Source organism: Ovis aries, chromosome 3 (genome assembly GCF_016772045.2).
Source record: "Ovis aries strain OAR_USU_Benz2616 breed Rambouillet chromosome 3, ARS-UI_Ramb_v3.0, whole genome shotgun sequence".
NCBI classification, from domain to species: domain Eukaryota; kingdom Metazoa; phylum Chordata; class Mammalia; order Artiodactyla; family Bovidae; genus Ovis; species Ovis aries.
The window spans coordinates 124,426,418-124,451,334 of NC_056056.1; the positions used below are offsets into that span (position 1 = coordinate 124,426,418).

Genomic DNA, 24,917 nt, shown 5'->3' on the forward strand with positions numbered 1-24,917 from the left:
ATGCATGTTCCACAACAAGAAAAGCCGCTGCAATGAGAGGCCCACAGAATGCTACTAAAGAGTAGACCATACTCACTGCAGCTAGAGAAAGCCCACGCAGTAATGAAGATCCAGTGTAGCCAAAAATAAATTAATTTAAAACCTGTTTTTAAAAAATTCAAACTCAAAAAAAAAAAGCTGACTTATGTATACCTTTCCATAGTATCCCACAGCATTCTTATATCTGAATATATCCCCAGAGTATCCTACTATCTTATATTATCTTTGTAATTGACAGCGAATATGGCTAAGAAACAGAATAGTATGCCCACTGTATCCTTAGTATTTCGCATGCTATAAATACTCAGTAAAACTGAATGACTGGCGAAGGGCAAAAACAAATTGCCAAAGCAACTCATATCCATATTCTATTTCAAGGAACCTAGTGGCTGGACAGGTATATTAACTATGTATTCAAGTTGTCCCTGAATATTCATTAGAAAAACTGATGCTGAAGCTCTAGTACTTTGGCCAACTGATGCAAAGAGCTGACTCACTGGAAAAGACCCTGATCCTGTGAAAGGTTGAGGGCACAGAAGGGGGTGACAGAGGCTGAGATAATTGGATGGCATCATTCACTCAATGGACATGAGCTTGAGCAAACTCTGAGAGATAGTGAAGGACAGAAAAGCCTGATATGCTGCATTCCTTGGTGTTGCAAAGAGTCAGACACGACTTAGCGACTAAACAAGTTGTCTGTGTGTGTGTCTAAGAATAAAGATAGTAGTCTAGGATATGAATCAATAAGATAGTTCTGATTAGCTAACAGTGAGTGGTATCAGTGATGAGAAGTTGATGAATACACAGGCTAGACAAAGAACAATAGCCTAGAAAAAGACACACACAGAAATCTCCCTAAGCAATTCTATTACTGTACAGCATAAGTAGGATCCTGCATGATAAGATATTTATAGTTAAGTTTCACTTAGTCAACTAAACAGATAATTCGCTAAGAGCTTATTCTTCACTTTTGTTGTTGTTATTTAGTCACTAAGTCATGTCCAACTCTTCAGTGACCTCACGGACTGTAGTGCATCACGGTCCACTGTCCATGGGATTTTCTAGGCAAGAATACTGGAATAGGTTGCCATTTCCTTCTCGAGTTCAGTTCAGTTGCTCAGTCTTGTCCAACTCTTTGCAACCCCATGGACTGCAGCACACCAGGCCTCCCTGTCCATCACCAACTCCTGGAGTTTACTCAAACTCATGTCCATTGAGTTGGTGATGCCATCAAACCATCTCATCTTCTGTCGTCCCCTTCTCCTCCTGCCCCAATCCCTCCCAGCATCAGAGTCTTTTCCAATGAGTAAGCTCTTCGCATCAGGTGGCCAAAGTATTGGAGTTTCAGCTTCAACATCAGTCCTTCCAATGTATGCCCAGGACTAATCTCCTTTAAGATGGACTGGTTGGATCTCCTTGCTTGTCCAAGGGACTCTCGAGACTCTTCTCCAACACCACAGTTCAAAAGCATCAATTCTCTGGTGCTTAGCTTTCCTTATAGTCCAACTCTCACATCCATACATGACCACTGGAAAAACCATAGCCTTGACTAGATGGACCTTTGTTGGCAAAGTAATGTCTCTGTTGTTTAATACACTGTCTAAGTTGGTCATAACTTTCCTTCCAAGGAGTAAGCGTCTTTTCATTTCATGGCTGCAATCACTATCTGCAGTGATTCTAGAGCCCAGAAAAATAAAGTCTGACACTGTTTCCACTGTTTCCCCATCTATTTGTCATGAAGTGATGGGACCGGATGCCATGATCTTAGTTTTCTGAACATTGAGCTTTAAGTCAACTTTTTCACTCTCCTCTTTCATGTTCATCAAGAGGCTTTTTAGTTCCTCTTAAGTTTCTGCCATAAGGGTGGTATCATCCACATATCTGAGGTTACTGATATTTCTCCTGGCAATCTTGATTCCAGCTTGTGCTTCTTCCAGCCCAGTGTTTCTCATGATGTATTCTGCATATAAGTTAAGTAAGCAGGGTGACAACAGACAGACTTAACATACTCCTTTTCCTATTTGGAACCAGTCTGCTATTCCATGTCCAGTTCTAACTGTTGCTTTTTGACCTGCGTACAGATTTCTCAAGAGACAGGTCAGGTGGTCTGGTATTCCCATCTCTTTCAGAATTTTCCACAGCTTATTGTGATCCACACAGTCAAAGGGTTTGGCAGTCAATAAAGCAGAAATAGATGTTTTTCTGGAACTCTCTTGCTCTTTTGATGATCCAGAGGATGGTGACAATTTGTTCTCTGGTTCCTCTGCCTTTTCTAAACCAGCCTGAACATCTGGAAGTTCACGGTTCACCTATTGCTGAAGCCTGGCTTGGAGAATTTTGAGCATTACTTTATTAGTGTGCGAGATGAGTACAACTGTGCGGTAGTTTGAGCATTCTTTGGCATTGCCTTTCTTTGGGATTGGAATGGAAACTGACCTTTTTCTGTGGCCACTGCTGACTTTTCCAAATTTGCTGACATATTGAGGATCCTCCAAACCCACATGTTCTGCGATGGCAGGTGGATTGTTTACCACTAAGCCACCATTCGTCACCTTTAGGTGGCATCAATCTACACTTTTTTTCACTGCAAAAACTATACAGATATTAATAGTTTACTTTTACATTACTTCCGAACTACCTAATAAAACAGATACATCAAGAATGGGAATTCAGGACTTCCCTGGAGACCCAGAGGTTAAGACTGCATGCTTCCAATGCAGGGGTCGTGTGTTTGACCCCTGGTAGGGGAACCAAAATCCCACGTCCCGTGGCACAGCCAAAAAAAAAAAAGAATCGGAATGTTTTTCCTTATATATCAGTCTATGATGAATTCTTTTTAAATATCAACATTACCTCATAATCAATGTCATACTTGGATTTATGACAATCTATTTCCAAGAGAACAATGGACAAAATAAGATTATCAGCACATGATACCACATTGACCTTATAAAGGACACAAAAAGCTTCTGGGCATCAGGAATGGGACAACTAATACATATATACACCAAATTTTTTACTAAGTCAGTGACAGTGGAGGCATAAAAAGGAAACATACTATTTTCTAAAAGGAAATATAAATTTATCTGCAAAAATATAATTTTTTTCTCAAACTAAACTTAAGTGAACATTGAATTATTTTATAAGTAACAAGTATAACATAAGAGGTAATAATAAACTATGCTTGTATAAAAGATGACACATTATGATTTAATATATGAACTGATTTACAAAATGGTGACATTAACACTCTTTAAGAACCTCTATATTACATAAAGTGAGGTATGCCTGAAAATAAAAAATTTGATTATTGAATATATCATTAAAGATTAATTTCCAAGTCTACCACTAACACAAATACAAATTTCTTTTTTCCCAAATTATGACAATAAGAAAATCAGTTGATTTTGAATGCCTAATTTTTTCCTATCAGTATTCCAGGCCAAACCATCAACTTTATGTAAAGAATTCTTAACATCTGCAGAAAAAGATACCTCCATATATAAAAAATTAATGTCTAGGTCATATTCATTCACTAGAAATACCTGATCCATTTAAAGACATGATGACAACAACAGCTATGATATAAAACCTTAGAAATACATATAGATCAATTTCTACAAATACATAAAACATAAAACTTGGTATCATTACTAAAAATGATAAAAAGTATAAACAGGTAGTGTTTTTTGGTAACTTGAACAGTTAAGAGTCAACGGAAAAATGTGCCTCACTTGTTCATTAACTTTCTTTTCTTTCTCCAACTCTTTTTCCATGTCCTCCAATTCTCTATCTTTTTGTTCCAACTGCTTTTCAAGTTGGCGAATTTCATCACGTAAAAACCGAGTGTCACGTCCACCTGCAGAGTGCTGTGCCATCTGAAAGCAAGAAACCAAAAGTATAAATTAATTCCATTACATTTGGAGATTCAAATGAATCAACAGCAAACAAATAATTATTTCGACTTTTAAATTTTATTATAATCAGCACCAAGTGTTTAAAATCAAGCTGCTGAAGAACCATTTTTATTGAGCTTATTTAGGCTTTAGTTCACAGACAACCCTTTAAGCTCTTCCTAAGCCACCCAGAGCTACAAAGAATTGAGTGTCAATCACTCAGATCCTGTTATAGCCGAGCCACAGGCATCAGGGTAAACTACAAAGGCATATAATGGTCTATGCAATGAACTACTTAGGCTTTCCCTGAGTATCAGAGCTCTGAAACAACACCAGAATCCACCTGAGCCTCCACGCTAGTCACTGACCCATGGAGCTTTTAAGCAGCCCTTCCCCTCATATCACTGACTCATATTTACACCAGTGCTATCTAAGAGAACTTTCTAGGATAATGGAAATGTTCTCTGCACTGCCACTATATACATGTTTCTACTGAGCACTTGAAATGCAACTAGTGTAGCTAAAGAAATTAATCCTTAAGTTGTAATTAATTAACACAGTAATTAATTTAAATGCTAACAGCCACACATGGCTAGTGCTATCATATTAGACATCCAGATTTAGATTACCTTTAAAATCTTGCAGCAGACTAAATACATTTTGCTTCATATTCCAGTTCCTTTGGGTCATGGTCGAAAACCAAAAATCCTCTGGTCCTCTAATCTGTCTCTAAGTCATCTCCCTGCCATTCAGTTCTGTTATTCTTCTATGCTAACCAAACTTTTCATACTCTTTACCTCCCTCAAAAAGCTTCCCATTATGCTCTCAAAGAAAATCTTCTTCCAAGATAAACTAGTATTTTATTTCCCCAGCCTTTCCACCGACTTATCCTTCCTACCTCCTTGCTTTAGCTATAGTTTGGCTCTTTTAGTACACTACTTCATTTGGAACGTTTTCAGATTGGAAATGCTTATTCTTTCACATCTCATATACCTAGGGGTTAAGAAAAGGTGTTGATTTACGCCAAACTATAATTTCTAGGCTATCATTCCTCCGCCATCCTGTAAAAACTCCTCCTGCTGCTTTGATTCTCACGATAGCCAGCTTTCTTATCAGTACCTATTCATGGTAGTAGCAAACTACCAACTTCTCATCATTCCTTCACAAAATTCACTGAGAAATTTTGGCACATGGCTCACAGTCTTCCATCAAAAGTCCCCAAGCAATTGCTACACATATGTAACTCTCATTCTGGACTTTCTTTTTTAAAACTCTCTTCTTGTCTGCATTATAGTCTCACACTCCCATCCCCACACCAGGACCTTGTCCAAGCAGAAACATTCTTCAATTATTCACAAAACATCTGCCCTTTTACCTCACAAGACCCTTTAATGCCTTGACTCCTCTTCTCCTTAATCTCTCCCTAACACCCCAATCTTGATTTCCTTGCCTATTTAGCTTTTTATAATCACCACTTCAACCAATATCTCCACCTGCCCTATTCTTCTATTCTGTAGCAGTTGCCCTGCTGAACACTAGCACAGACTTGATCCGACTCCGTTAACTCACTTGTGCTTGTGCTTAGTTGCGTCTGACTCTTCGTGACCCTTTGGACTATAGCCCACCAGGCTCCTCAGTTCATGGGATTTTCCTGGCAAGAATACCAGAGTGGGCTGTAGCCCACTTTTTCTGGCCGGGAAAATACCACGAACTGAGGATCAAACCCGCATCTCCTACATCTCCTGCATTGCAGGCAGATTCCTTACCCACTGAGCCATTGGGGAAGCTCTCATAATTCAATTAACAAGTACTTATTGAGAATGACTGGTAATTCCCTAGAAGCTGGATATACAATAAGGAATAAAAAATAAAACCATCTGAATCCATAGAGATAATATGTGAAAGAACCAAGATCTGAACATTCCAGATCCTAAAATCTCCAGTTCATTCTCCATATATTTTAGGTTTTATCCAACTTCCTTAAAGTTTGACTACACATCTCCCACTCTTAGCAGATGACCTCTTCATCCTCTCAAATTCCAGGCATTAAACCTACCAACATGAAAAGCTTCTGTAAACATCCATTCTTCCTTCCTTCCAAGTACAAAGGAAAAAGGGTCCTTCCTCCTTATAAAGACTAATCCATTTGTATCACATTCTTTCCAATAATCTCCATAATTTCAATGTATTCATTTATGTTCACATTTTGGCTCTTGGCTTTTTCAAAAAGCTTCTCTTCTCCTATATCTTTCTGTCACTCAAATTTCCTCAAATTCCAACATGCCTCACTACACCTCAGTAATAGTAATCTCTCTGTATATTTCTCTAGACTGTAAGCTCCATGAGGTTACTCAACATTTTTATTTTGTTCACAATTGGACGTACAATCCTTAATAGAATTTAAGGTACATAAATAGGCATGTAAAATATATACTGAACAAATAATAATAAACACAGTATCATTTCAGTGATTTTCCAGCCAAATATAATGAAAAAATCTGAAAATAATAATTGAAAATTATAATATTTATGACAATTATACCCTAAGGAATACAAAAGAACATACCTCTAGTTCATTTTCCAGTTTCATTACTTTAGTTTTTAATTGATTTTCTATTAAAAAAGATAAATGTTTGAATTGGTTAGATCTCAAAACAAACTTTTAAATAAATTTCAATAAAATAATAAAATTAATTTTTAAAGTACATCATATTTAAAATAAGGTAACACAAGAGAAAGTAACTATTTCATACATTTTCCATGAAATAGGAGTTCTAAAAAAACCTTTCAAAATAACTATACACATTTTACAGACTCTATATTAAAGTTGATTCTCTATTGCTTAGTGAATAAATGGAAGCCACTCTTTAACACCACAGTAATCCTTTCTCCAAGGCACTTACCAAATTTTGCTTGTTCTTCACCAGCTTTTTCAACTTCTTCCAAAGCTAGCTCTACTTCTTGAGCTTTCATCTAAACATTAAAAAAAGTTATTTCAGTATGCCTTTACATCAGAATATAAGCACTAAAAATAAGAATTTAGTTTTATTTACTGTCCTACTACTTAGGGCCTGCAGTGCCTGGCACAAGGAGACATTCTGCAAATATCTGCTGAATGAATAGGTGAATTTCTTACTTAAGGCTATAATTTCTAGATTCCTAGAAGTTTGAAACATCTTTGATTCCTCTTTTTCCTTCAAGTCTGAAATCAAGCTTTGCAACTTTCCCTTCGTAATGTTTTCAGCTATCTCTTTTTTCTATTTTAATTTTCATTACTCTAGCCCATAATTTTATGTCTAACTTCTTACATAATGTTATGTCTAAACTGCTTCAATTCTCTTTAATGTGTTGTTTAATATAACTAATTTAACCTTCTGAAGGCAACTGTATAGCTCAAAAACCTTTAACAGCTTCTAACTGTTGAGCGTAAGATATACCTTTAAGGCCCTGGACAGTTTATTCCAAACCATATCCAACATCTGTTTCTTCTACAACCTGCTGTAAACTTTCTGCACTTGTCTCCTCAAATGTAAAGAATATGCATATTTCCTATCCCCAGTTTTTATTTACGGTAACTTTCAGCTCTAGAGGGCTTCCCTTGTGGCTCAGCTGGTAAAGAATCCACCTGCAATGCAGGAGACCTGGGTTCAATCCCTGGGTTGGGAAGATTCCCTGGAGAAGGGAAAGGCGACCCACTCCAGTATTCTGGCCTGGAGAATCCCATGAACTGTATAGTCCACGGGGTTGCAAAGATTCAGACAGGACCGAGTGACTTTCACCTTCACTTTTCACTTTCAGCTCTAGAGGGCTTCCCAGATGGCACTAACCTGCCTGCCAATGTAGGAGGCGTGAAAGATACGAGTCAGGAAGATCCTTTGGAGGAGATCAGGGCAACCCACTCCAGTATTCTTGCCTGGAAAATCCCATGCACAGAGGAGCCTGGCAGGCTACAGTCCATAGGATTACAAAAGGAGCCTGGCAGACTACAGTCCACAGGGTTACAAAGAGTCGGACATGACTAAAGTGACTTAGTACATATGCATACCAGCGCTAGAAGCTCGTTAACACTTTACCACTGCCTCCACTTACCTAAAACTACTCAACAGTCTTTGACCTTTATAAGGTATGAAAGTGAGTGATCATCGATCAGTCGTGTCTGACTCTTTGAGACTCCATGGACTATATAGCCCACGGGATTCTCCAGTATTCTGGAGTGGGTAGCTGTTCCCTTTTCCAGGGGATCTTCCCAACCCAGGGATTGAACCCAGGTCTTCTGCATTACAGGCAGATTCTTTACCTGCTGAGCCACAGCAAAGCTCTTAAAACATATCATTTCAGTTCAGTGGGTCAGTTGTGTCCAACTCTTTGCAACCCCATGAATCACAGCATGCCAGGCCTCCCTGTCCATCACCAACTCCCAGAGTTTACCCAAATTCATATCCATTGAGTCGGTGATGCCATCCAGCCATCTCATCTCCTGTCGTCCCATTCTCCTCCTGCCCCCAATTACTCCCAGCATGTAAAAGGTATTCTCACATCTAAATCTCTTCCTCTCCTAACAAATCCCTGCAGTGGTTGGCTACTCTAACAAATTATAACATAATTAACATAAAACAGGCTTCCCTGATAGCTAAGTTGATAAAGAATCTGCCTGCAATGCAGGAAACCCTGGTTCGACTCCTGGGTTGGGAAGATCCGCTGGAAAAGGGATAGGCTACCCACTCCAGTATTCTTGGGCTTCCCTTGTGGCTCAGCTGGTAAAGAACTGCCTACCATGAGGGAGACCTGGGTTCAATCCCTGGGTTGGGAAGATTCCCTGGAGAAGGGAAAGGCTACTCATTCTAGTATTCTGGCCTGGAGAATTCCATAGACTATATAGTCCATGGGGTCACAAAGAGTCAGACACAACTGAGCAACTTTCACTCACTAATGTAAGACATCCCTATGCTTTTTAAAACACAACTGTTCTGCTTCCCCTACACATTCTTTTAGGAACTTTAGCTGTCATTTAGATTTTACAAAGTGCTTTAGAGATTAACTTATCTAAGCAGAGATTCTTAAGCTTTCTCTAATAGTCAAAGCTACTAGTAAAGTACTGCATACAAACCTTCATTAATGATTGAGTAATTCTAAAAAGGTGTATCATATTTTCTTGACTTTCACTTTTTAGCTCATTTACTTCCACCTAAGTAAAGAGAAAAGCAACAATTTCATATTTTATAATCCTTAAACAAAATATAATAATTCTTTCAGTTGTTACCATTCAGTGATTTCAAGGACAATTTAATCATAGTTGTATATATGTATCTATGCTTTATCAATTAAGTACCTTGGATAAGGAAATTAATAAATTATCTGCCAATTCTTCTTGACGAGGCAGCTCATCTGGGTCAACCTTTCTTATTTCTTTCCAGTTTATATTAGGTGGCATCTTGAATTCTTTCAATGTGCTTTACCTTCTGTAATAAAACAAGTGGGTATTAGCATTTACAAGGTAAGTAGCATTACTGTCTTTACAGTAATTTAAAGTTGTTACAGATCACATTGTTACAACTCTCTACGGAGTTTGCAAAAAGTTATTGCTTCTCAATTGTGTAACAGATACGTCGATTAAATAGCCTGAATGAAAAGTACAGCAGTTGCAAAAAATCATCAGATATTTTATAGGTCAAATAATTACGAAGGCTTCCATGCTTAAACTATAAGTCAGAACTAAGATTCTGAGTCCCGCTCCTCCACGACCCCTTACCACCTCGAACACCTAATGGTGCCAAGTGCGGGGGTGCTTGAAAGGCTGAAGTTGAGCCCCGATTCGGAGAAACAAAAACTAGGATTTAAGAAAAAAAAAAAAAGTGAGGAAATATACGACTGAAACGAGTGCAGTTGGGCCTGGGAAATCAGGGCTGCAGCGAAAGGCAAGCAAACCGATTGCGGACAGGAGGCTAAGGAACGGGGAAACTGAGCTGTTGTCTTACCTGGGCCCCGAAGGTTAAAGAACCTGTGTGGGAAGAGACTCGGTTTGCGCTCACCAGGATCCACCTACCTACACCAAACCTGGCAACCAGCGGCGGCCGCTCAGCTACCGTACCCACTCGGCCCGGCCCAGCCGCCAAACCTGACCGCTCTCCAGCGCCCTTCCTATCGGACACTGGATCCCGCCTACTGGTCCGGAGCGAGTAATAGCGACAGCGGCTGCTAGGCGACACCATTCCCCACCCCGCCGAGGCCGCAACAAGAGCCCGGATGCTAGCGATGCCTACATTTCACGACCGTGGATGATGCTTTACGTTCAGATTCCCGCGCGAGTTCCCTGCACTGTGTGTTATGGACGAAGTGAAGGCGTGAGGTGAGGACTCCAAATCCCAAAATGCAGTTCTGCTGGGAGGCCGGGACTTTTGGACGATGAAGTCTCTGAGAAGTGGAGGTAGGCCGTTCCCGGCGTGCAGTGCGGGAGGCTGCGGCGGTACCGGGGTGCGGGGGGACCGCGGTGCGGGGGGACCGCACGGAGGCGGGAGGCGCTGCGGCCGAGGCGTGTCTGCGCTGGTGACCTGAAAGAGGCCGAACATGACTGTGCCTTCGGTGGCGTCGCTCGCCGGACCGCTCTTCCCGAGGTTTCTCTAAGTCAACCCCGGGTGGAACTGCTCCCAGGTGAGGTCGGGCTATTGGTTAGTGGCGGGGAGGAGGTAACGGGAGCGGTCCCGGGTGAGAGAAGCTCCTGCCTTTGGGGCCGAGGGGCCCGGCCAGAGTCTGAAGAGGTGGGAAGACGCCGCCCTCTCCTTGGGCGTTCGCTGGCGACGCCCTGGGTGGTGCCCTCTGTAAAAAGGCAGAAGTCTTAGCTTCTTCGATTTCATAGTCTGTCTCCGTACAGTGGAGTGGGGGCCGCGAGCTTGGCAGGGGGCGAGTGAGAATTTGGGAAGAGGACACTGCATCCTCCGACCTCGGCCGCCTTACCTGTAGCCCCATTATCTTCGCGGGTTGACGGACTAGAAGATTGAGCGAAGGTTCCAGAGAGGAGAGGTTAGAACTTGCCCAGGCCCCTGCTAGGAGATAGAAAGGGAAGGCTGCTCTGTACTCACCAGCCCTGGTGCTGTCACTTGCTTGGTGACCAAGGGTGGTTTTCCCTGACAACTGCCTTAAACGCTTGCAGCTTTTCTTTGTGCAAGTTTTGCCCATCGGGCTGCTCTCAACTATTCTGGAATGTGATACACCGCTAGGAAAACTTTCTTAAGCTGTAGACTTGAAAGCTAAATATATTTTCAACTGTTTGGACCAGTGCATCCATCTTTTTAAAATTTGAAGCACTTTCTTTCATTTGCTAACTATAATTGATACCGAAGTTTACTTTTGAAAATTTCTTTCCAAACCGTTCAGTAGAAAATAACATAATTTTGTGATCCACTTAGAGACATTCATCGGCTTTGTAGAATAGTGATCATTTTGTCTGGTCCTTGACTGGAAGATGGTATACCAAACACTGTTCATTAACCCTTTTTTGACTATGCCGTATGTCCCCATAAATTATCTTATAAATGAAAGTTTGTACCTGTTGACAAATCTGTTCTTTGTTTCTGTCAGTTTGCTTTTTTTAGAGTCCACATATAAAGGAGATCACAGTTGTTTTTCTTTCTCTCTCTGACGTTTCACTTAGCATAATGCCATCATGTTCCATCCATGTTGTCATGAGGTCATAAATGGAAAGATTTCTTTGTGTGTCTGAGTCATATTGCCTTGTGTGTCCATTCTATTCATACATGTTCTTTATCCTTTCATCCATGCATTTATGCTTAGGTTGTTTCCATGGGTTGGCTATTATAAGTAACGCTGAATGAATATCTCTTCAAAAGAGTGATTTAGTTTTCTTCAAATATATACCCAGAAGTGGAACTGCTGGATAGTATGGTAGTTCTGTTTTTAAGTTTTTGAGAAACCTGTATCATTGTTTTCTATGATGGTTTCATCTGTTCGCACTCCCACCAGCCATACACAAGTGTTCCCTTTTCTCTACATTTTTGCCACCAATACTTATCTCTTGTCTTTTTGATGATACTCATTCTTACCAGGTGTGAAGTAATTGATAACTCTGATTGTAGTTTTGATTTGCATTTCCCTGACTTTGCGTGATTAGGAGCACTTTTTCATATACCTGTTGGCCATTATATGTCTTTGGAAGAAGTTCCTGTGCCATTTTTGAATCAGGTTTTGGTTTTTTGTGATTGAGTTGTATGAGTTTTTATTTTGAATATTAACCTGTTTACATATCTATTTTTGCAAATATATTCCCCCATTCCATGGATTTCCTTTGTTATCTGAAAATGTTTTAATTTGACATAGGACCATTTATTTGTTTTTGTTTTGTTTTTGTTGTGCTTTGGTTCCAAATCCAAAAAGTCATTTCCAGGACAAATGTCAAGGAGCTTATCCCCTATTTCTACTGGAAGGATTACGGTTGTCGGTTGTATGTTGAATTCTTTAATCCATTTTGAGTTGATTTTTGTGAGTCAAGTAAAACGGGTTAGTTTCGTTCTTTTGCTTGTGGTTCTATTTTCTCAAAACCATTTATTAAAGAGACTATTCCTTCCCCATTGTATATTCTTGATTCTTTTGTTTATTTCTGGCCTCCTGAGTCTGTTCTATTAATCTGTGTCTTTGTTTTTATGCTAGTTGCAAACTGTTTTAATTACCATAGCTTATTCATTATTTCATTTAATCTTCATAATAACTCAGTGAAATAGTTGCTTATATTGTTCTCATTTTCCAACTAAGTTAAGAAACCAAGGCTTGGAGAGTTTAAGAACTCTGCTCAGACTTGAATAGTATGATTGCACACAAATCTTTCTGGTTAAAGGATATGTTTGTAACTGATACATGGCTTTCTCTTGCATGCTGGAGACCAATACTTGTATTGTATTGTATTGTATTGAATACAATGCTTATTCCTCTGTCTTGCTGTCTATATTAAAATATGTATTCTGATTACATAACTTTGTTTACTCAAGAATTTGAATTAAATATTCTTCATGTTCAGTGTTTTCAATTCATAATTTAGCAGGGGGAGGCAGAGAGGAAAGCTAGAGTTTCTGGAGCATGTATGTCATTTACTGTGCTTAAAACTATATACTTGCTTTTATAGTAGTAATCTGTTATTTTTGCTGCAGCACCTTATTTTTGTTCTTGTTTTTTCATTCATTATGACTGTTATTTTCTATTTATTATTTTTGTTCTGTCTGTTTTAGTCTTTTCTGCCTTTACCTTTCCTCACTTTCTTATTCACATTTAAGGTACCTGGCCTAATAGTAAGTTTTATTCTCATTTTTCAAAACTGAATGAGTACAGGTTCAGAGAACCTAAGTGATTTTGTAATAATTAATGAAACTAAAGTTGCAACCCACATCTCAATTGCAGTACTGATTAAATGCAAAATCTCACTTTAATTTTATAACTTTGTTATTGTTTTTCAGTCTCTTAAGTCATGTCTGACTCTTTGTGACCCCATGAACTACAGCATGCCTGGCTTCTCTGTCCTTCACTATTTCCCAGAGTTTACTCAAACTCATGTCCATTGAGTTGATGATGCCATCCAACCATCCTATCTGTCACTTCCTTCTCCTCCCACCCTCCGTCTTTCCCAGCATCAGGGTCTTTTCCAGCAAGTCAGCTCTTCATATCAGGTGGCCAAAGTATTGGAGCTTCACCTTTAGCATCAATCTTGCCATGAATAATCAGGGTTGGTTTCCTTTAGGATTGACTGATTTGATCTTCTTGCTCTCGAAGGGACTCTCAAAGAGTCTTCTTCAGCACCACAGTTAGAAAGCATCAAATCTTCGATCCTCAGCCTTCTTTATGGTCCAGCTCTCACATCTCTACATGACTACTGGAAAGATCATAGCTTTGACTCTTCGGACCTTTCTAGGCAAAGTGATGTCTCTACTTTTTAATACACTTTACTCATTCTAACAGTATTTTAGGGCTTATTCACTCTGCTAGACACTGGGGATGCAGTAGGAAATGAGTTAACTAAGGTCTAGGCACTGTAGTATGTTTGTACCTAACTGTGGACAAAGAAATTTAACTCAGGTTCTAGTTCAGTCACTCCCTATGTATAATTTTGAGGAAAATCCCTAAAACCCACTATTTTTTTCCTTATAGTTTTCTAAATCACTCAATTTTCACCAAGAGAAGGAAATTATCTGACAGTTTAATAAATGGCTTTACTATAGGAGCACTTGCCTAAATCTGCCTTGTTTCATCTCTTTGGTTTTATGAGCAGTTTTATCTTCCCAGAATCACTTCACAAGAAAGACTTGCCTTTTATAATTGCTACTTATGTTCTTGTACCAGCCAACCTACATTCTAGATGTAATTTCCATCCCTTTTATGCTGCCTTATCAAGAAAAGGAATAGTAACTTACTGTTCCAGTTTCTAACGTAAAGCATGGTGTTGAAAAATTTAGTCTCTACTGTGTACAGAAAATGTTTTGTTTTGCCTTGCATTCATGGAGAGGACTCAGTGTGCAGCAAGCAAACACTTGTCTTCTCTCAACATGAAGAGACTGGAAAGATTAGTAGGAGTCAGTGTGAATACAGACCATGCAAGCCAAAGGTTTACTTTTGAAGAAGATATAATCATGAAATTACTGAGCTGAGAAGATGTTCCTCTCCAGGCTAAATACTCCCAGATTTCACATAATATAAATATGTCATAAAATAGTCCTATAGATTTCTTTTTTCCATGATTGTGTTGTTGGGGTATGGAAGAGTGAGCACTCAGTACAATTTTGAAGGAATTACATTGTCTTCTATGTTCATACTGTGCTTATGAGGGGTCAGTTGCGTTTGTATTCTTTGGATATAGTGACACCGCATTTGGTAAGCCAATCAGTCTTTCCATCCACTCACACTGTGTATCTGTGTGAGTATGCTTTTGTGCCTAGGAAAAGAACTGAAGTTCCTTTTGGTCTGTTTGTGCTGCCAACAGAATACCGTAGATTTGGCGGTTTATAAGCAATAGGAATTTCTCACAATTCTGAAGACTGAGAAGTGCAGAATCAAGGCATAGCAGATTCAGTATCTAGTGAGGATCTGGTTGATAGCAGGCATCTTTTCACAGTGTCCTCACATGGCAGAAGGGGCACTGGATCTCTCAAATCCATTTGTAGGATTAATGCCCTTATAATAATACGAAGCTCCACCTTCATAACCTGGCCACCTTCCCAAGGCCCCCTCCTCCAAATAACATCGGGCATTAGGATTTAACATGAATTTGTGGGTGGGGGAGACACACATCCAGTCTATAGCACTCCTACAACTAACATGCAACAGGGATGTGTTACATTGTTACAGTAAAGTGAATCTTGCTGCCCTCTCTCTATGTCCTTATGTAGCCCTCCCACTTTGCCCTAACCTCTTTCCTTGCAGATGGCTCGTTTATACAAAACCCAAGATGACTCCAGAACTGAACTCAGGACATATATGAGAAATAGCTCTCCTCCCTTTGTCTCATAATATGCTTCCTTGGAGAATCTTCAAAAATTCTATTGTCTTGACCCTTTATAACCTCTCCCACATTGTTTCTGGGTTTACCTTGCTTGATTGATAGTAAAAAAAAAAAAAAAAAATGCAATATGCAAGAACTTGAAAAGTGCATGTGCTTTGGGACCTACCATCTGGCTTTCCTGACAGTACCATTTAAAGTTCAGGTTAACCTATTGAAGAATATGAGCACAAGAGGTAGAAAGGACTAAGTGCTCTAAGCTACATTTAAAGCTTGATTTACCTAATTTAAAGCTGCATTTGTAATTTTAGTGTTTTCATTTTTATTCAAGGACTTCAGATGCCTGACCTAACAAGCAAAACTTTCTTAAAATTTAAACAACTTCTATAAAGCCAGAAAACTATGCTTAAAACTATGACAACTCCCTTGGTCTTATAAAAATTTCAATATTTGTAAACTTGGCTATAAATTCTTATACTTTTCAACTAAAAGTCTTAAATCCAGAAATTGCATGGTCAATAATTTAATATTATGGAAAGGGAGGTGACCTGAGAGGTTTCTGACCCATACACAAGACTTGATTTTCACTACCTGATGGTGAATGTCTTGAGTTGTTTTGTTCTGAATTAGAGACACACATGATATTAAAGTAAAATCATTCTTCACTCTGTGTTTAAACTCATCAAGTGTTCTGTAAATTATTTCTTGAGACTGTCATTCAATAGCCTGCTGACCGATTCTATTGTTGCCTGGGTATTACTGGTTGAATGGCTGTAGTTTGGGTATTTCCTTTGTCACTCTCTTGTGCTTGATTTCCTATCTCCTGATTTCCCTGTCTTTGTGTTTCTTACTTCCTCATGTTATTGGAATAAGTCTTCTATTAGTTTCCTGAGAGGAGAATTGTTGGAGGTACATTTTTGAGATCTTGAGTGTTTTACAGTATTTTTATTCTGCTTTCCTACTTGGGAAATCAGACTTTATTAAAATAAAATTTCCATTGTTTACCCATCTGTTCGCCATGAAGTGATGGGACCAGATGCCATGATCTTAGTTTTCTGTACGTTGAGTTATAAGCTGACTTTTTCACTCTCCTCTTTCACTTTCATCAAGAGGCTCTTTAGTTCTTCGGTTTCTGCCCTAAGTGTGGTATCATCTGCATATCTGCTACTGCTGCTAAGTCGCTTCAGTCGTGTCTGACTCTGTGCAACCCCACAGACAGCAGCCTACCAGGCTCCCCCGTCCTTGGGATTCTCCAGGCAAGAACACTGGAGTGGGTTGCCATTTCCTTCTCCAGTGCATGCAAGTGAAAAGTGTAAGTGAAGTCGCTCAGTCGTGTCCGACTCCTAGTGACCCAATGGACTGTAGCCTTGCAGGCTCCTCTGTCCATGGGATTTGCCAGGCAACAGTACTGGATATCTGGTTTTATTGTTATTTCTCCCGGCAATCTTGATTCCAGCTTGTGCTTCTTCCAGCCCAGCGTTTCTCATGATGTACTCTGCATATAAGTTAAATAAGCAGGGTAACAATATACAGCAGTAATGTACTCCTTTCCTGATTTGGAACCAGTCTGTTGGTCCATGTCCAGTTCTGACTGTTGCTTCGTGACCTGCATACAGATTTCTCAAGAGGCAGGTCAGGTGGTCTGGTATTCCCATCTCTTAAAGAAATTTTCACAGTTTGTTGTGGTCCATACGGTCAAAGGCTTTGGCATAGTCAATAAGCAGAAGTAGATGTTTTTCTGGATCTCTCTTGCTTATTTAATGATCCAGAGGATGTTGGCAGTTTGATCTCTGGTTCCTCTGCCTTTTCTAAATACAGCTTGAACATCTGGAACTTCACAGTTCACGTACTTTTGAAGCCTGGCTTGGAGAATTTTGAGCATTACTTTACTAGTGTGTGAGATGAGTGCACTTGTGCTGTAGTTTGAGCATTCTTTGGCATTGCCTTTCTTTGGGATTGAAATGAAAACTGACCTTTTCCAGTCCTGTGGCCACTGCTGAGTTTTCCAAATTTGCTGGCATATTGCGTGCAGCACTTAAAAAGTTTAATGTTTTCTAAATTTTTCTTAATTCTAAAATAATTTAATACTTTCTCATAGGCTCTTGTGTATGCATTTTTATACAAATCTTGCATCTGATTTGATGTCTCTTGTTGTTCTCTGATCTGACCAGAACTCTTACAGATTTATCTCAGGTTCCAGATCTTTTGGCTCTGTGAATGATACATTAATTTCCTGTTCCTACTGTAACACATGCCACAAATGTGGTAGCTTAAAATAACATTTATTATTTTACAGTTCTGGAAGTCAGAAATCCTCAACAAGCTGTAGTCCTTTGAGGAACTCTAATGAATAATGTGTTTGTTTGCCTGTTCCAGCTTTTGCCATTGTACTTGTGGCCCCCAGCTAACCATCATATCACTCTGACCTCTGCTTTTTTTTTTTTTTTTTTTTGACTCTCCTGTGTCCCTCATTCATTTGTGAGGTTTCTTTTCATTGAATTGGCCCACCTAGATGGTCCAGGATAATATCCTCATCTCAAAGTCCTAAATTTAGTTGCACCTGTGAAGTCTATTTTGCTATAAGGTAACATATTCACAGGTTAAGATGGTTTACATATTTGGAGAAGGTTCTCTCCACAAGTGATAAACTAAAGTTATGCTAATGACACTACTCAAACTAGAAAAGTAAATCATCAGCATGCTTATTTTTATTATAGGGTTGTTTCTTCAGTAACCTCCAGGTCATATAGTTCTTTCTCCTCTATAAGCATTGTTTTACTGGATTCTTTTTAAAGCATTGACTTAAATTATACATTGTCATGTATGAATGAAGGCCAGTCTGTAGATTGAAGGCTTTTGTTACATTGGGAAAAAGAAAAACAGTGGTTTATATCTGGATCATAAACTGCTTCTATACCCTAGGGGCCAAGCAGATAACATAAATCCATCGAATAACTCAACTTCAGTGACAGATAATGGAACTGTAGTAAACTGGCTAGTATACAGTGAGCTTAACGGCATTCAGACAGACATTTCAGACTTGATCAATCTGAGCAAGGCTTCAGGCTACAATTTTGGACTCTTGATTTAAGTAATAGTTGATCTTCAGATTCATAAGGTACTGAAATTTATCTACATTTTATCAAGATTTTATCTAAGATTTATATACATTTTAGAAAACTCATGATCATTGTCTTTTTAAGTATGTATTTGTTTTCCCACAAGGATTCATTTAGATCCTGCTGGGACATATCATACCAGGTTTTCCTTAGTTATCTTCATTTCCCAGGTAACTGACCTGTGACAGCTGAAGAAGTTAGCTATCTAGTTAGCTAAAGAATGTGAACATGAAGCTGAAGTCTCTCAGTCCTGTCTGACTCTTTGTGACCCCATGGAGTGTAGCTTACCAGGCTCCTCCCTCCATGGGATTCTCCAGGCAAGAGTACTGGAGTGGGTTGCCATTCCCGCATTCCAGGCAGAGTCTTTAACGTCTGAGCCACCAGGGAAGGTTCAGTTCAGTTCAGTCGCTCAGTCGTGTCCGACTCTTTGTGACCCCATGAATCACAGCACGCCAGGCCTCCCTGTCCATCACCAACTCCCGGAGTTCACTCAGATTCACGTTCATCGAGTCAGTGATGCCATCCAGCCATCTCATCCTCGGTCGTCCCCTTCTCCTCCTGCCCCCAGTCCCTCCCAGCATCAAAGTCTTTTCCAATGAGTCAACTCTTCGCATGAGGTGGCCAAAGTACTGGAGTTTCAGCTTTAGCATCGTTCCTTCCAAAGAAATCCCAGGGCTGATCTCCTTCAGAATGGACAAGTTGGATCTCCTTGCATTCCAAGGGACTCTCAAGAGTCTTCTCCAACACCACAATTCAAAAGCATCAATTCTTCAGCACTCAGCTTTCTTCACAGTCCAACTCTCACATCCATACATGACCCCAGGAAAAACCATAGACTTGACTAGATGGACCTTAGTTGGCAAAGTAATGTCTCTGCTTTTGAATATGCTATCTAGGTTGGTCATAACTTTTCTTCCAAGGAGTAAGCATCTTTTAATTTCATGGCTGCAGTCACCATCTGCAGTGATTTTGGAGCCCCCAAAAATAAAGTCTGACACTGTTTCCACTGTTTCCCATCTATTTCCCATGAAGTGATGGGACCAGATGCCATGATCTTCGTTTTCTGAATGTTGAGCTTTAAGCCAACTTTTTGACTCTCCTCTTTCACTTTCATCAAGAGGCTTTTTAGTTCCTCTTAAGTTTCTGCCATAAGGGTGGTGTCATCTGCATATCTGAGGTGATTGATATTTCTCCCGGCAATCTTGATTCCAGCTTGTGCTTCTTCCAGCCCAGCGTTTCTCATGATGTGCTCTGCATATAAGTTAAATAAGCAGGGTGACAATATACAGCCTTGACGTACTCCTTAGGTGGATGGTTTTTGAACTGAGTTTTAAAGAATTAATTCTCTGTGAGAATTCACATTCTGTCTTTATTTTACTTATTATCTTTCTGTTAAAACTGTACTTATTTAAAAAAAAATGTTGTTTATTTCATTTTGGGCTTCCCTTGTGCCTCAGAGGACTTCCCTGGTGGCTCAGATGGTAAAGCATGTGTCTACAATGCAGGAGACCTGGGTTCGATCCCTGAGTCGGGAAGATCCCCTGGAGAAGGAAATGGCAATCCACTCCAGTACTCCTGCCTGGAAAATCCCATGGATGGGGGAGACTGGTAGGCTACAGTCCATCAGATCGCAGAGAGTCGCACACGACTGAGCAACTTCACTATTTCATTGTATCTTCATGTTCTTTTCCCCAGATCCTGTCCACAGGTGCTTATGGAAAAGATGGCTGATATTAACCTCAAAGAAGTAACCTTAATAGTTGGTGTGGTTGCTGTTTGCTATTGGAACAGCCTGTTTTGTGGTTTTGTTTTTGACGATGTTTCAGCAATACTGGATAATAAAGACCTGCATCCATCTACACCTTTAAAAACTTTATTTCAGAATGATTTCTGGGGGACCCCTATGTCTGAAGTAAGTATGAATTACTTATATGTATCTCAGATTTTAAAATGTTTCAGTAGTTTAGTTTTTCCTCAGAAATTTCATATAAGACATGAATATTTGTAATACATTAGATAGGAAGTGGAAAACGTGATTGTCTTTTTTAAAGGAGTACCTGATACTTTCCTTGATTGTGTACCTTGGCTTAAATGTTTTAAAATTAATACATGTGTGTAAAAAACAAATATATTAGGAGAACAATAAGGGCTGCTGCTGCTGCTCAGTCGCTTCAGTCGTGTCTGACTCTGTGTGACCCCATAGACGGCAGCCCACCAGGCTCCACCTTCCCTGGGATTCTCCAGGCAGGAACCCTGGAGTGGGTTGCCATTTCCTTCTCCAGTGAATGAAAGTGAAAAGTGAAAGTGAAGTCGTTCAGTCATGTCCAATTCTTCGGGACCCCATGGACTGCAGCCCACCAGGCTCCTCTGTGCATGGGATTTTCCAGGCAAGAGTACTGGAGTGGGTTGCCATTGCCTTCTCTGACAATAAGGGCAACACATAACTATTTCTTGCTAATTGAATTCATTTCTTTTTTCTTTCTTATGAGTCAAGCAAAGGAGATAACTTTGTGGTATACTTAACCTTAATTTAAAAGGACTTCCCTAGTGGCTCAGTTGGTAAAGAATCCGCCTGCAATGTGGGAGACCTGGGATCGATCCTTCAGTTGGGAGGATCCTCTGGAGGAGGGCATGGTTCTTGTGCTTCCCAGTGTTCCCACTCCAGTATTCTTGCCTGGAGAATCCCCATGGACAGAGGAGCCTGGCAGGCTACAGTCCATGGGGTTGCAAAGAGTCGGACACAACTGAGCAACTAAGCATTAACCATTTAAAAATTATATAGCTTCATTACAGATTGAATAAAAATGGAAAGTACACATATTAACTATTTTTCTGCAGAAAAAATTATTTATTAAAAATTTTAATTTGTGCCATATCTCATATCTAATAATTATTTTGATTTTATACTGAGAACCCAAAAGTTTAGGTTGTTTTTATGAAGGTATTTTTCCTTTGCTAGTAACTTTATTTTGAAGGTCAGTGTTAAACTGTTAAGGATCAAACACCTGTTAGCTTAGGATCATATAGACTGGATTCTAATTTTCGTTGTATGATATAAAAGCTGTGTGAAGTAGGTGGGGACACAGCTTTTAGGTAATGAGGTATTTTCCTGATCTATAAAAGAATAGACTTTGAGGATTCATTAATTAATTTGTCTGTAATATGTAGCACATAGTTGTTGAAACATAGCATGTAACACTCTTTTTGTTATTTGTCATTCATGGCCCCTTTCCAAATTCTCCAAACTTGGAAACTTCTCAAGAAGGGGTATGGAATCTTTCATTCTTTTAGTCACAAACAAGTATTTTTTTTCCTTAATAAAGAAGCAGATTATTTATTTTCCTGCAGCCTTTCTGTTCTCACCCAGTTCTAGCTTTTAGAAGAAATGTCTTTTGATAACAAAGGGAAAATATGGTCCTGTCATGATATTATTTTCTTGATAATTACTACATTATTTTCTAGATAATTCATTCCCCTGTACTCATACCCTCTGGCCCCAAATTATGCTAGTATCGACTGTGGTTTTAATTATGACATTAGATTTTTACCTTAAAGTTGCTTTCTGGTATAAATGATTTCAATTCAATACATTGGCTTAAAAGCATTTCTGTATGTTTGAGGTGAAATCTGAAGGATGTACAGGAATTAGGCCAGAAAGAGAAAAACATTTGAGGTAGGTAGCACTCATGTTATATGTAGTCAGTACAGATGGAGATATTTAAATGTTCATAATTTCAAAATGGGAAATGTTTGGTTCTTGTGCTTCCCAGTGTTCCCTATTGGAGATCAGCAGGCTTAAGTCTATAGCTATAAAACAGGGTTATAGTGAAATACGGTAGAGGTAGGAGGGCAAGGAATGTGAGTGTGGATGCCTTTATATAAAATTATGAAAAAATGACTAGCATAATATTTTGTATCTTTTTAACTTGTGTGTTTTATTCTTAATCTGCTTTGACTTTGTCTTGGAGTAAAAATATTTTGTATTAAATGTAACTTTTAGTTTATAAAGAAATTCAGTACCTAACATAAAATTTTTATCTGCTACGAGTAGAGACCACAATAGCAAAGGTGTCTATTCTTTAAGAAAGTTTTTCTCTTATATCACTCCCTGTGTAGTACTTAGGAATTTTTGGTTTAATATATTCAGGTTTATACATTACGGAGGTGTTTTTTCATAAGACAACTAGGCAACCTTTTTGAGTCATTGTTATTTAAATGGCACTGGGTAAGCATTCTATTCTTATGTTTCCTTTTGAAAATCTAGCCAGCAGTTACATGAATGTTTTTTGGTAATAGTTTTGGAAACAGGCTTTGGAGGGAAATCCTGTACTACAGTTTGATTAATGCCACTATTATCCTATTTTCTTAATCTGTGTATTAGTAGTCAAATGTTTTTCTTCTATTCTTTGATTACTATATATCAGTGTGTGTATGTATATATATGTGTGTGTATGTGTGTATATATATATACTGATACACACACACACACACACACACACACACCATCACCATCACCATCACCATCACCAACTCAATGGACATGAGTTTGAGCAAGCTCCAGGAGTAGGTGATGGGCAGGGAAGCCTGGCATGCTGCAGTCCGTGGAGTTGCAGAGTCAGACACAACTGAGCAACTGAACTGAACTCAACTATATATCAAAGAGGAAATTACCTTGTTTTTGGACAAAGAAAATAGGAAAACACACACAAACACACGCAAAAAAGAACCCACATAAAGCTATCTTTTATGTTTATGTTATTCTTGAGACTTTTATTAGTTTATTGTTATTTCTCAGCCAAATATAGATTCTTTAGTAGTAAAAGCAGTTATTAGTTTATGTATCCAGAAGAACCAGGATACTTTAGTAATCAATGATTTTTTTTTTCCTTATAGGAGAGAAGCCACAAGTCTTACCGTCCTTTAACAGTATTGACATTTCGCTTAAATTATCTGTTCAGTGAACTAACACCAATGTCATATCATCTCCTAAATATGATTTTTCATGCTGTGGTTAGTGTGATATTTCTTAAAGTCTGCAGACTTTTTCTGAATAACCAGAGTAGTATGATTGCCTCTTTACTTTTTGCGGTGCACCCAATACATACAGAAGCAGTAAGTAAAATTTATTTTTTGCATTATTCCTACACATGACTATGATGGTATATGTTTTTAAGGAAAAAAAAATTAACCATGACTTCAAGTATTTAAAGACTCCTTAATTTGGTACAGTGCCTTACCTTCCTAGTGCAGAGGATGTAGCTTTCCTATTGTGTAAAATTTTTCAATTTAAAACAATTTTTGAAACATAAACATATAACGTGTAATTATTCAACTTAAGCAATGTAAAATATAAATAAATACAGTTCTTTTCTTTGCTAATTTTTTTTTATGAATGAAGATTTTAAGTATTTGTCAACTTGGCTTTGTGTTTGAAAGGACAGAAAATAATAAGAGAAACTTATGTAAGGCATGCAAAAATACATGCACATATAAGCAGACATCCTAACAAATAATGCTCAGTAATTTCATATTATTTATTACCATGTGCTTAAAAATTGTGCACTGTCTCTACTATTGCCAGTATGCTTATGATCAGCACATATTCAAATTATAACCTTACTTAATTCGGTAATCTTGAGACTCCAGAATTGCCTCTCAACAGAGCAAGGAGGACTCTATTCAGTTGGTTTATTATAAGCTTTTAGTTTGAAACAACACTCTGTGTGTTTAAACTTTGCAGAGTTGTGTTTGTGTGTTGCAGGGGCGTTGTGTGTCTCTCCCAATATCCTGAACCTTTTGGTATCTAACTGAACATTTTTCTATACATCTACAAAAATGATAGGTTGTTTTAAGTTTTATAGTGAGTTGAGAACACTTTAAAGGGAGTTTGGGGAGATTTTATATTGAAATTTTTTTGAGTTTAAAATGATATTTTAAATGTATTGTCTTTTTAAACTTTCCAGGTTTTATTTGTGAGATATGATGCATTGTATTGAGTTTATTATACATTTATATTTTAAGAACAGTTGTATTTAAAAAAAATTTAGAACTAAGTCTAGATGGTATACTATATAATTTTGTAAGATGTTACTATTGAAGGAAGCTGGGTAAAGGGTAAACAGGACCTCTCTGTACTATTTCTGCAACTTCCTCGGAGTCTATAAGTATTGATAGTTAAAATAATAAAAGCTATTATAGTTACTGATGAATACATTTTTATGTAAGATACACAAATTCACCACATGAGGGCACTCAAGGAATACCTATAAAACAGAAATATGCACTTGATAAGTTATAGCAGCTTAATTTCTAATTAAACTGCTATTGCAATTATATATAGTTAAAATTTCAAAATGCTTTTCATTAATATGG

The 24,917-nt window shown here is 38.6% G+C and overlaps 2 protein-coding genes across 29 annotated transcripts in view; one reads left to right on the forward strand and one right to left on the reverse strand.

Moving 5' to 3' along the window:
- The window catches only part of CEP290 (centrosomal protein 290), a 92,246-nt gene extending 81,963 nt beyond the window's left edge, over window positions 1-10,283 (reverse strand). For 19 of the 27 annotated variants that reach the window (XM_060414008.1, XM_060413998.1, XM_060414011.1 and 16 more), the window contains exons 1-6: window positions 9,911-10,085; window positions 9,265-9,394; window positions 9,043-9,120; window positions 6,839-6,908; window positions 6,502-6,548; window positions 3,774-3,917 (exon numbers count right to left, since the gene is read on the reverse strand). In XM_060414008.1, coding sequence (XP_060269991.1) covers window positions 3,774-3,917; window positions 6,502-6,548; window positions 6,839-6,908; window positions 9,043-9,120; window positions 9,265-9,366 — 441 coding nt within the window. In that variant the 5' untranslated portion in view covers window positions 9,367-9,394; window positions 9,911-10,085. Of the gene's footprint in view, window positions 1-3,773; window positions 3,918-6,501; window positions 6,549-6,838; window positions 6,909-9,042; window positions 9,121-9,264; window positions 9,395-9,910; window positions 10,086-10,195 lie in introns of those variants that run through there. The other 8 variants (XM_060414001.1, XM_060414007.1, XM_060414003.1 and 5 more) reach the window with 2 other exon arrangements.
- The window catches only part of TMTC3 (transmembrane O-mannosyltransferase targeting cadherins 3), a 48,152-nt gene continuing 33,461 nt past the window's right edge, over window positions 10,227-24,917 (forward strand). The window contains exons 1-3 of one of the 2 annotated variants that reach the window (XM_012174052.3): window positions 10,227-10,359; window positions 20,241-20,457; window positions 23,439-23,657. In XM_012174052.3, coding sequence (XP_012029442.2) covers window positions 20,260-20,457; window positions 23,439-23,657 — 417 coding nt within the window. In that variant the 5' untranslated portion in view covers window positions 10,227-10,359; window positions 20,241-20,259. Of the gene's footprint in view, window positions 10,360-10,379; window positions 10,584-20,240; window positions 20,458-23,438; window positions 23,658-24,917 lie in introns of those variants that run through there. The other variant, XM_004006241.4, reaches the window with a different exon arrangement.